This window comes from Physcomitrium patens, chromosome 3, assembly GCF_059467195.1.
Source record: "Physcomitrium patens ecotype Gransden chromosome 3, ASM5946719v1, whole genome shotgun sequence".
Classification (NCBI taxonomy): Eukaryota; Viridiplantae; Streptophyta; class Bryopsida; order Funariales; family Funariaceae; genus Physcomitrium; species Physcomitrium patens.
In genome coordinates, this window is record NC_143412.1 from 8,760,346 (window position 1) to 8,773,129 (window position 12,784).

Consider the following 12,784-nt stretch of genomic DNA (forward strand, 5'->3'; position numbering starts at 1 on the left):
ACTGCATCACGCAAGAGTGCTCGAGAAAGCTGAAGATCCAAGGGAGGGATGGCGGTCCATTGAAGACCAGCACCCCTCAGACATCATCACATGCAGCAAGCCTTGTCTTCATCAGCCTTGGTGTGGGTACTTCTGCACCGTCCCAAAGCTTTTGCTGCAGGAGAGTTTTTTGGGCTTCTGTGATATCACGAGAGTGCAACTGTCATGCATGTGACAGCTCATTTTCAAGAGGCAACAACCAGCACAGGTAAGTGAGTGGCTTCAGATTGATGCTTCAATTTGGCTATGGCTTATCTAGCTTGCCACTTCTCGGCTTACCGCTTGGGCTTGTTGACAGGCTGCAGATTTGGTTTTGCTGAGGACACTGAAGGTGGCTGTCTGCAGCTGAGGTTGGAAGATATCAGCTGTCGCAGAGCAGTTGATGTCAGTCATAGCCTAGTCAAAGAAAGAATTAGTTCGCTCGCCACACAAACCGACCCAACTGTCACAGGCATGTGTGTCATCCCACTGTAGAGTAAGTACGTCAGATACTGTGTCTTGCTTGTGAGTAGCTGCCTGCAAATTTAACGTGCCATACCTCACATGACCAATAACGAGATAAGTTTTTAGGAGTAACAATCAATTTTGCTGCGGCCAACAGCATCGGCGGAACCTCTGCTCCTGGATATTCTTCCTAAGGCTAATTATGCTGTGAAGAATGTGCAACACAATTCAGACAGAGGAGAATGAGACGACGTAGTAGGGAGTTACTCGCTGTGAGTCACCACCAGCAACCGAGAGGACAAATTTACTGTTCCTGTAGTTGCTCCTTACAATCGGTTCAATCTTCGCACCGCAGTACAGTGGGAGTTGGTTGAGACAACAAGTCCCGAACAAGAATGTGTTGGGATTTTGCTGGATATCGGTACGACTGGATTGTCAACCTGGTCAAAGGACGTAGCGGGGCAAACGAGTTTGAAGAAGTAATGTGCATAAGGTGTCAAATAGTTTAAAGTCATTTGTGGAGTGCAAAGTGGAGGATAGTTTACTAAACCCAACAAATGAGTCATCTCATTCACAACAACTTCGAATTGTAACTCGACTCATGTTCTTCAAACGGATTATTCGTTCCGAGAGAGTTAACTCCGGATGGAACACCTCTGAAAACTTTAATAATGAGAGGCATAGTTCACGTCTTGCACGTGTCGCAGCTCCTAATGGAGCTAACGGCTGAATCTTTTTCGATGCAAGCCATAGCACTCAATCAACTAATGGATTCGCCACATCTCTACGTTGAGGCAAGAGTTGTGCTCGCTCTCATTAAGGCAACACTTCATTCACTTTCCACTTAAAGTCATATATGTTGCAGAAACGACGCCGAAAAAGGAGGATTTCCCCTCCTAGCATTTCATGATAACGAAAATCCGGTGAAAGCTTCTAAAGTGTAGTCCCGAGCAACCAAGTGAAGAAATCACATTCCACTTTTTTGGAGAGTCGCAACTCCCCATACTTCAGCAGAAGACCCCAAAGTTGACTTATGTCATAATTCTTCTCCACAATGCATCGCACGGCTTCACGGAGGCGCTCTGCTCTTTGATCCCGAAATGTGTAATACTTGACAGTCGGCCATCCTGCTTCTGAAGCTGCAATCCACTGCAGCATGCTCTTGATAGGAAGATTTCCTCCAAACGCCCCACAGCCCCAGTTCCCAGTAGCAATTCCTCGATAAATTGTCCTCTCGCCTATCAGCCAGAGCAGAAGAGTTAATGAACACCAGTACAGGATGAGTCGCTATGGAAACCTCAAAGAAGGTTTGCCTGTTTCCCATGCAAACTCTAGCACTCCAAACCTAAACATGCTCTTTTGTTTGAAGAGCCTCTAAACAATGACCCCAAGCGTATGAGAGTAAGTCCTATTATAAACATGGGCAAAACCCTCTAACTTACGAATTATTTTTTTACATTGATGGCTTGATACAAAGCTGGAGTGGGATATGACGAACTTACAACTGCTCTGAAGGACATTTGAATCCGCCTTCTCCGTAAGTAGAAAGCCACAATAAGCCTTGCACATCTCCCTTAGCATAACGTTTTCCTGGAACTGAGACTCTCCCGGCCGTGGCTTCGCATCCATGGCAATGATTTTAGTGTAACGCCGACCCCAAGCGTCTTGCGGAGTAGAATCTACAAAATCTCCTGCGAAGTGGAATTTTCCAGCATAGCCAGCATAGTTGCTAAACCTTTCGGAACCTGTGATCTCTATAGTCTCGTTGTCAGTCATGACTGGCAGGAAGAGCATTCCCACAATGAGCTCGGGACTCAACGTGAACCGAATTTCTTCCTGCACGCAACCCATGCGGAGGACTCCACCTCCGAGAAACTTATTTGCAAAATCCACTTGCGCGTATTCGCATCCCACGTCCTCGATCATACCCTGATCCAGAGTCTCAAAGGAGCACAGAGATTTGTGGTTATCAATCCAAAATGCTGGTTCCAATGCCTTATAATTCGCAAGATACTTGCGTTCGTAAGATATCATCCCTTGTGGCATCGACTTGCACACTCGGTTGAAGTAGTTAACCAAGCAGTGAAGCTTATGGACTTGGCTCGGTCGGCCCCTGATGCCTCCAAACACTGTATCCATGTTGATTCCCGGCAGGCGGTACTCGTCTCGTTTTGAGACAGGAAATAAGCACAGGAACGCACATGAAAGAATGGATGCCGCTAACTCTTGGGTGATAAATATGATGCCGGGATGTTGAGGATGTAGAATCTGCAATCACAAGAACTTTCAATATCTCTATCCCAAAAACCCTAGTGCCAGTATTGGAAGAAACATAAATTTTGCTTGATAAGCGTTGCGTTTCGTTTTGCATTCCCATGAGATATGAGAAAATGGGTGGCTTTCGAATTGATCCATTTGTTCTGCAGCGTGTCATGCTTCACGTTGACATGACAAAAGGAAAAACAAATGGGTTCGTCCACTACAGAAATTTCGAGCCTACACCTAAAAAAGAGGAATAATCATTGCTTAAATTGCTGTTCACTCTCCTGCAATTCTCATCTCATTCTGCTTACCAAAGATCGACACCTTGACGGCAATAACCTCGGAACAAGTTGAAGTCGACACTTGAGTCAATCGCAGAAGAAGCTATGATTGCAACAATCGGAGTTGATTTCACGAAAGAAAGTGTCGATCATAAAACATTGTACACCGCTCACTAATCGCATAATGTAAGCGGGAAACTAACTGTGGCATTCTTTTGAATTAGAAAATTTACCTGTAAAGGCAATGGCAAACTAACCCCAGCACTTTCAAATTCTCTAGAATCCGCCAGCTCTTCAGAGAAGTTTTCAGCCAGCTTCTTGCTCTGTTCAATCTGTTCAAGAAGGAGTTCTGGGAGACGCAATACGAGCTGCACCATTCCTGGCAATGTTTTCTCAAAGAAGATGCTCGACTGCGCGAATTCCACTCGCTCGTTAAAGTAGTGAGCAACGCCGTCGGCAGCGCCATCCCGATTTGTGTCCGGGTTCGCTACTTGCAAAAGAAAATTTGCGAATGTGTCGCCGCTACGCACATCGCTCACGGCTGGCCCCTCGGACAGTCTCCCCAGAGCGCGTCTCAGTCCATTGCTCCACTCGTAAGTGGACTCTGATTCCTTCCACTTCACAGGGAGAAATTCTTCCCAGAGAACCATTGTCGACCACTAGCAACTGTATGACGACCCTTCCGATCAATATGAACTACTCTCGACACAACCACCTCCCTAAGGTAAACTAATGATGCCTCACTCTTTCGCAATATGTCTCGATAGATTACATTCAATTTCAGCTAATTCCAACGACTCCACCTGAATTACCAGATTCATTCCTAGCAACAGAGACTTCAAAGGGCCACGGAAATCCTCAGGAGGACACCACTACAACAGATAGTCAATGAGAAATACGAAAATTTCGATACATACGGGGTCCTCGGCAACATGTGAAGTGACATCGGAATTGTCGCGCAAGCAAGCACTCAACCGCCGACCCTCTGCTTCAGACATCCCCATTCTCAAAATCAACTTCATCCCGCCATTTCTACAGCGTAACCATCTGAATAGCCGCGTGCCTATTCTGATGCAAAAGCATGCCGATGCCTGCGGTTGGGCAGAACTTCGTCGTCCAAAAATATCGAGCAGCGAAGCCACTAGGATTGGCGGAGGCGGAATTGTAGTGCAAGCGTCTGCATTTTTTAAAGAATGTCTAGACCACGACCACAGCTCCCAGCCTACCTCCGCCCCCCTACAACCATCTTACCCTATGCTCTGCACGCTAGAATGTCATTTACCTCCAACAGTGTTTCAGCATCTTACTTTCAACAAGCAAAGAGTCCAAACTAAAAACCCCAAATTGTTCTGTATTAACCCCTCTTTCTTGCAAGGAGGGCAATTTTAGTGAAGCTCGTGTCGAGCTTTGTAGGTACTTAGAGTTGTTTCTCACGATCTGCGTAGACACGTCATTCTAGAGGCATGCATCCGAAGGAAAATTACAGCATCGCGAAGGAAATATGCAAGGGCCTGCATATTAAGCGGCAGACAGGATGCTCTAGAGGCTCCAAAAACTAACACTACAGTCGATGACAAAGCACCCTCTAGAAGAAAAACTGGGAGCCCAGAACCAAACATATCGTCCACATGAAAACAGATAGATAATTGCAGTGCATATGAAAGCTAACGTCACCTACATTAGAACTCCGTGAAATAATACCAAGGCACCAAGAATCCATTTCTACTCACTGAGACAATTAAAACAAATCAATTCACACTCGGAGATTCAAACTCTGGAACGAATCGCTATTGCTCTGTTAGGACAAATCGAGAGGAAAAAATTCTAGAATTTCAATGAACAGCCCTTCATGACATGGTTGTTTTGCTTTGAGGTATGAATGCGGGCCACTTTCATACCCACCCCCGTTCTCTGCTCCCTTCTTTGGGATGTCTGGAAAATCACTCAGTTTTCTGTTCAAGGCCAAGCCTGCGGTCTCAGAATGTAACTTGAACCCCACCAATACAACCACCCATGGTCTTCCTATTTCTCCACTAGGCTATTAATGGAACACGAGCTGGACAAGGCACTGCCTCCGCACTACTTATGCTCCCTTTAATGCACACCTACGCTATCGACACGGCCTTTTATGTCCAGCTTACTACATCTCACAAAATTACATCAAATCGTCTTAAAATCGAAAGTCTGGCTCAACCTCCATAGCCCATGCAAACTTGGAAAGCAAAGACTTGTTAAAAATTTTCTCAATGGGTACCTCATGACGCTTGCACCAAGCAACAGTAATACGAGGATCCATATAATTGATCTTAGAGGTGCCCAGAGCCACAGTCTTGAGATCATCCTTCACCCTCATATCTAGTCTCATCTTGTCTATCTTTTGTTTTGTAGCTGCAATCTTCTTTTCAAGAGCCTCCGGGGTCTGATTTCTCTTAACCTTCCCCTCAGAATCTTTCAAAGGAGGCTTACCTTTCTTTGCCCTGTCCAGATCCGTCTCCAGCTCTTCCAGCTGCTCCTCCAACTCCTGCATCTTGCCTTCCAATCTCTCCATTTGAGCACTGTGGCCTTTCGACACAGACCGTTGATGATTACACAGAATGGCAACCTGCTTATTAGCACGCTGATAATCTGCAATGATTTCAATCGTGGTCTCCCCGGTGGTATCCTGCAGCAGGTTGTCAAGAGTAATGGAAGCATTGTATGTACGGAAAACCTTGGCAGTGAGACTAGGCATTATCCCCTTCAAGTGCAAATTCAGCTTCGTGGTGTCCAGTCTCTCAAACAGATCATCTCCCTCTTTCTTTCCCTTCTTGAACTGGCCAATAGCCTTGTACACCCGCTCATCAACCTCCACTGTGTTGAAATACCGAATTGAATCTTTTCCCAGAAAGTCAAATTGGAGTGACTTTGGTGCAACCAGAGTGACGTGTTCTACTTTGAGAGAGCAGCAACCTACAGTGTCGGCCTCATCTTCGTCCTTCTCATTACCAGCACGAAGGGCAAGTCGATCAATAAGATACGTCGCTACAGCAATCTGCTGCTTAGTAGGGTCTGAAGACGAGAAATCATGTGTGTACGTCCTTCGAATGTCATCAATGTAGTCTTTGAGCATACGTGCCTTCTCATACTTTTGCATGTCACTTTGACCCTTCAAGCTGCTGCTAGCAGCTAAAAACACATACTTAAACTCTTTGTCGTTGATTGGGTCCTTCCAGTAGGCAAGCCACGTCACAGTATTATCATGCCGAATTTCCTTCCACCTCTGCCCAGGGATTGGACACTCAGGTACAGCTGCGTCTTTCCCAATATTGATCACAATGTCATGCGGCAAGATTCTCGTCTTCAGCTTCCCCATCTTGGGATGATCTCCACGGCCACGGAACAGCCCAGGAGGCTCCACCCTGAAGTTGCCGACTTTCTCCTTTACGCCATCAACAACCGCCCACATGTACTTTTCCTCCACAGCAAGCTTCTCTTCTTTCAACCTTTTCTTCTCCTCTGTCGACATGCTCTTCTTTCGCTCCTTCTCCCTCGCATGCCAGTCAAAGATGGGAGTGAAATCACAAAGCTCGAACTTCTTAATCACATGATTTTTCCCCAAATACGGCTTCCAATCATCCCAAAAGTTTTTGATAAACCTTTCCTTTTTCGCATAATCAGTCTCTAACATCACGGCAAACATGGTTGCAATTTCCTCTTGCGCGGGTGTGAGATCCACCGGCTTTCCGTCGTAAAGCATCTTCACGCCATGAGGCTCATACGGAGGAGGAAAGATCACACCATTGTGTTCCAAAGTTGTCCACTTGACCCCATCGCCACTTACAGGCTCCACCTTTTTGCTCTTGGTGGTGGTTTTCGTGATCACCTTCTTCTTAGTCACCATCATCTGAAGCTGCAATCTCTTGGCTTTTTTCTTCTCTAAAAGCTTTCTCGCCGCTATTGCAGTAGACCCCGTACTAGAAGACGCTTTAGCCTTTTGCTGAACGACCTTCTTGATGATACTGGTTGAGGAGGACATTCGCTGAGCAAGAGGGATGTCGTCGTCCTCATCATCGTCTCCATCAACTTCCATCTTGCTATCGGACTTTCCAGAGGATGGCATGGTGGAAGAGATTTTAGGCGTTTTCACAGATGAGGGAGTAGAAGGCTTACTCTGCGGCGATGATTCCTGCTTGACTCCTGGAACCGTCTTCGGCAGCGAATCCTTTCGTTGATAAGTCTTCACACCAGAAGGCAAGCGCGTTGCCAGCGGCTTGTCGTCATCCGAATCATCATCTACAATGCTCGCAGTTGGTTTTCTTTGGACGTGATGAGCAAGAGGTTTGTCGTCATCGTCGGATTCATAATGTATCGGCTGCTTCGGTTCCGGAGCCTTAGCCTTGTCTGACCCTCTTTCATCCTTGATGGAAGCAGAAATATCCTTCCCACTTTTCGCGATAGGAGACCCCTTGACAACTTTGCCTTTCGCAGTAACGGGCAATCGACTAGCCAGTGGCATATCATCGTCCGAATCATCATCGTCCATAACAAACTTCCTAGCCGGAGGTTTTGCCGCTAATCCACTCTTACGACGCTCAAATGTCCGATGATCACCTTCTCTAGAAGAGCCATCTTTGGTCCGTCCTCCACTTCCAGACTTGGAGCTTCCGGCTGTGCTTGCGCCATTCTGCCCATCCTCCAGCCTCTGCCGTTTCATCGCTTGCATCTTGTCATCTTCTCCCATCTCACAAAATGGTCGCAGTTCACTCCCTCTCAATCCCTGCTCCTCGTTTCAATGCCTCTTCATAAAACTGCGGCTCCCGCCTACAACATACAACATCGAAAACGGACCCCAAGAACCTTCGCAAAATCTTAAAATTTCCAATGACCCAAACCTTCTCACAGAACATTCACACTAGCTCTCCACCCAGTCAAATCTCGAGGTAATCCCAACCGCACAACCCTCCACCATCGAAAAATGGGCCCTCCTCTTCATCCCTCTCGCCCACAACTACCCTAATTCCCCAACTCCCAACAACCCGAAATTTTGCCAGCGCTTCCACCACTACACTACTCACAACAAATGCACCCCGCCCGCCACGCCCAGCATCCTCAAAATTGAACCCTCCCGCTGAGATACCCCAAAACCCAACCCGCCGAAACCCTAAGAATCGCACACGAGCTCCAAACTACCTCCAAATCACACTAACTCAACTCACAATCACAACACAACGCCACACTCTTCCGCTCCCTCCCTATCGCTCTCACTCTCACTCACACACATATACAACACCCCCCCCCCCTTTCTCACTCTCGCTCTCTCTCAAACACACCCTCCCTCTTTGTCACTCTCTCGCGCTCTTTCCCCTTCCCCGCAACCCCAACCACGAACCTACAAATCACAATACAACTCAACTCCACCCTCCACCAAGCACACAGCGTCGCTGCTAAGCTATGGCAGAACGACGAGTGATTGACGCTACAACGTCGTGAACGATTCCAAAACAGCGTCTGTCAGTCAGCCTCAAGTTGCCCACCCGAGCGCTACATCCCACAAGGCGGCGTTTGGATGTATGTGAAGTCTGGAATGTGGGGACGTGATGGCGATGCATGGGCAAGGGAAACACGGGAGATGAAGGGAAAGAAGGGGAAAATGGGCCAGAAGAAGAGTCGCGAGGGCGAAAAGGCGGTGAAAGGCTCCGAGGCTTTTCTTCCCCTCTTCTTCCTCTTCCTCCTCCTTCTTCTTCTTCGTTGCCCTCGTCGTCGTCGACGCCTTCCTCTTCTACGTCTTTTTGTTTGAATGCGGACCACGTGCTTCGTCCCGTCCCCCTTACGGAAGCAACGTTGCTGCCCACCCTATATATAAAATCCGAGCTTTCCTGCTCCTCCGCTCTTAAGAAAACGTCGATGGCTGGGTGCAATCAACAGAGGCGCATCATCCCCTCTAGTTAGCTACGGCGCTGGTCGCGGGATTCAACGCTTGACCCAACACCCACCATCCCCACCATCGCCACCACTACAGATGCCCAGCAATTCAATGCCCCTTTGCCGGCGTTCGGACAACTGCTCTCAGTTCATGCTTTTGCGGTGCGTGGGGCCGGGCTTGTCCTTCCCCGAAACCCTAAAAGTGCATGCCCATGCACGAGTTGCTCCCCTCCTCCCATGAAACTAATCATAATTTTTTTATTGTTTGTTTGATTTCCTTCACTACTACTATTTACGTATTTGTTGTTTTAATGAGGGAATAGCAGTGAAATCCTAATTGAGATTTTTTTTTCTTATTTCTTTTTTCTCCTAGTTTGTTGTGTTTTGAAAATATAATTCTTTGTTGAGAAATGCTTACAAAGAGAATGGTGATTGTTTGATGATAGGAATCTCTATTGACAACTATTTACAAGATCTGTGGTTGTTTTGAGCATGAGAGCTTGTTTGCATAATTTGAGTGTTGTAAATGTTGAGTGATAGATCTGTCATTCATTACCATTTTAGCATGTATTATATCAACTATTTAATTATTCTATAATTTAAAAATGAAATGCTACAAAAAAAATCTATAGGCATTTTTTAAATTATAAATAATTTATTCATTTTCTATTAAATATTATACATTGTGTATTTTAGAAATATATCTAAAATTCTTTTTTTCTTTCTCTTTGTCTTTCACTTAATATATATATAATTTGGTGTTTATTTTTTTTTATCATTTACTTGTAAATCTTTCAATTATATAGAACCTAATCAAAATTTTAGCATAAAAAAGGATCTACAAAGATATCCTTGAAAATTAATTTTAGTTTGGCAAAGAATGCAATTTTAATAGACGTTGTTTTAAAAATATATATGAAATTACTAGTATATTCTAAATAAATTACTAATATATATTAAAAATATTTTATATTTTATATTTTTAATTATAAATGCTACAAAATTATGTTAAATTTTTTAAAATATCATTAATATATATATATTTATCAAAATTTAGAAGAATTAGATCAAAATAAGTAGAAGTAGGTAAATTAAATAATATCTTATGAAAAGCTTCTACAAAGCTTTACATACGTAGATTTGATTTTATACATATCTATAGGTGATTTGTAGTTTGAAAGCTTGGCCAACAAGTTAGATATATGTAATATGAGTTGCCTATGTAGCACTATTGTATTATGTGTATTCTTCCTTGAGAGCACATCAAGAGCCTAGATGCGGAGTGTAAGTAGAAATACAAGAATAATCCTATCAAGTATCTTAAATACCCTTAAGTAGAGCTTAATAATCGTGATCAAAATTTGACCAATCTATAATAAATTCAAAAGAAGTTATAAAAGAAACACAAAGAAGTCCCAAACTAATCTCAAAGAAAAATAATAAGAAATTTTAAAGAAATATAAAAAGAAACCTTTAAAGAAATAACAAAAATCTTAAAGAAATATTAGAAAAAAAAAATCTTTAAAGAAAAAATAAAGAATCCTAAATAAATACTAAAAATAGAAATCTTAATGTGATTCTAATTAAAATCCGAATTGAACCTTAACCAAATATTAGATCAAATCTTAATTAAACCTTAACCAAATCCTATGTTAAACCTTAATCAAATCCTAATAAAATCCTAAGTTCTACACAAATCCTAGACAAATCTTAAGCAACTTCTAGTCAAGTTCTAAACCAAACCCTAGGTAATCCCTAGACCAAAACCTTAGCCCTAACTATACTATAGACAAATCCTAAATCAAATCCTAAAGCAAATTGGAACCTCAACAACTGATTATCAAATTATTCAAATCAACTTAAAATTTGCACACTTTTTAATATCTTAGTTAGAAATAAGTATAAGAAAGATGAAATCAATTGCACCTACCAATTGAAAGCAATGCAAGATAATTACCACAGACATATATATTTACCTCAATAGTTACTTATATGATTAAGTAGAAGTAGGTAAATCTAAAATAATTTCATAAAGTCTTCTAAAGAAGCTTCCTAGAAGCTTCATAGATGCAATTTTGACTTTAGATGTGTTTATAGGTTAGAAACTTGACCAAAAAGCTAACTATGTATTGGTAGCTTGTGGAACAAGTTATCTCCATGTAGTAGTTTGTGGAACAAGCCAACTATGTGGCGCATACATAGATAACTTGCTTTATAAGATAAGGCATGTAGCTAGCAAAGTTAATACATGTTGGACGTCATATATAACATTGTTATATAGTTCTTACTTAGATAGTATATATGGAGGCAAGAGTAAAGCCTTTTTCACTCTTATCAATGCCTTTCTAGTCTTAGTCATATTTCAAGACTTTCTGGTCTTCTTTTTTTTGGCAATAGCCATTCTCGTTAATATTACATCACCTTTGAGTGACTTTTTGGTTCTCTTCATTGATAGAAAAATATATTGAGGATTCTCTTTCTTCAACATTCATGTCCTTGTCAGTTTGACAAAAGTGCTAACATATTGTATTTGTCTTGCTTTAGAAGTGAGCAGATTATCCAACTTCTATTGTTGTATTTGAAGGTTGTAGACTATCCACCTTTAAACAAAAATCTTTTTTTCTAACAATGATCTTTTTTTTTCAAGAAAATGGATTACCCCTCTTTGTGGGATTTGTTTTTGGAGGTTGCAGATTATCCTCCTCTAATTTAATGTTTGAATTCGTTTGAGTTATCTATGGAAGGAAAGATTATGGATGCTACTTTTAACGAAAGTGAGAATAGATTTGCAACTATGGCAGATCTTCATGAACTTGTCAACACTCTAAGAGTGGAAATCTCACAAATTTCCAATGTAAATCATGGAAGTACTATGCTTACGCCTACGGAAGAAGTTCACAGTTTGTGGCAAGAATTTGTATAGTTAAAAGAAGCAAGTAGATCAATATGAACGTGATAAAGAGAGTTTGTCTCAAAAAAGCGTTAGGCTTTCAGCTGCCACTAAATGCTCAATCAAGTCTAAGAAATAAGGTACCAAGTTTATATATATATAATATATTCTCTGTTAGGGCAATTATATCAAAACATAAGTCCAAGTACTAAGAAAACACCCAAATCTATGATAAAATATCTTAAAACCTTACATATCTTTCTGAGAAATGTTTTCCAAACATCAACAGTTCATATCTTACGATCGAACTATCCAAAAAATCCTAAACTTTACATAAAGTATTGATATACTTTCAAAAACTACCACAAAAAAAATTCAACTACAAATTCATTACAAAACTTGAGATATCACCAAAATCCTAACAGTAGCTTTAAATCCTAGCTAACATATACCTATGTGCTAATTTCTTCATATCTCACAAAACAAGTGTTTTAATACCATGAAACTTTGATTTCTACCTTATTAACTTAATAACTCATGCTTATAGAAGCTTTGAGCCAAAAATTCGTCCAGAAACTCAAGATATGGCTCCAACTATTACTATCAACAAAATGACTCACTTACTACATTTGAATTACATGTGTTGTCTTCAATGCCCTATAACTCCTTCATCCAAATTTAGAATTCATCAAACAGTATATGTAAAATGTAGCCAAGAAAGTTTTCTCTTCAATTCCAATTGCCGATCTTTCATTGCTCTTTGTATGCATATGTTCTACTTCAAAGAGTGATAGTAGGTACAAATTTGACACCTTAACTTTGAACACCTATATCTCCTTCACAAAAACTTGAAATCATATAAACTCTTCATTCAAATTATATCCAAAATCTTGAATTTGCTGAAATTAGCCTCTAAAGCTCAAATGACTTCTAAAGAAAAACCCTAATCTCTAATAAGGCCTCGAGC

General features: G+C 42.0%; 2 protein-coding genes and 1 long non-coding RNA gene across 3 annotated transcripts; 1 reads left to right on the top strand and 2 right to left on the bottom strand.

Annotated features, from left to right (window-relative positions):
• LOC149989494 (uncharacterized) lies at nucleotides 1-1,176 on the top strand. The gene is made up of 2 exons (XR_016502061.1): nucleotides 1-247; nucleotides 338-1,176. It is a non-coding gene; the product is annotated as an uncharacterized LOC149989494 (long non-coding RNA).
• Nucleotides 1,088-4,276, bottom strand: LOC112279697 (poly(ADP-ribose) glycohydrolase 1). The gene is made up of 3 exons (XM_024514375.3): nucleotides 3,260-4,276; nucleotides 1,986-2,751; nucleotides 1,088-1,721 (listed from the first exon to the last, which is right to left on the bottom strand). The coding sequence occupies exons 1-3, from the start codon at nucleotides 3,674-3,676 to the stop codon at nucleotides 1,417-1,419; spliced, it is 1,488 nt and encodes a 495-aa protein (XP_024370143.1). The 5' UTR covers nucleotides 3,677-4,276; the 3' UTR covers nucleotides 1,088-1,416.
• A 548-nt stretch (nucleotides 4,277-4,824) lies between these two features.
• Nucleotides 4,825-9,663, bottom strand: LOC112279696 (DNA topoisomerase 1 beta). Its single transcript, XM_024514373.3, has one exon. The coding sequence runs from the start codon at nucleotides 7,744-7,746 to the stop codon at nucleotides 5,197-5,199; it is 2,550 nt and encodes an 849-aa protein (XP_024370141.1). The 5' UTR covers nucleotides 7,747-9,663; the 3' UTR covers nucleotides 4,825-5,196.
• Nucleotides 9,664-12,784: the final 3,121 nt, after the last annotated feature.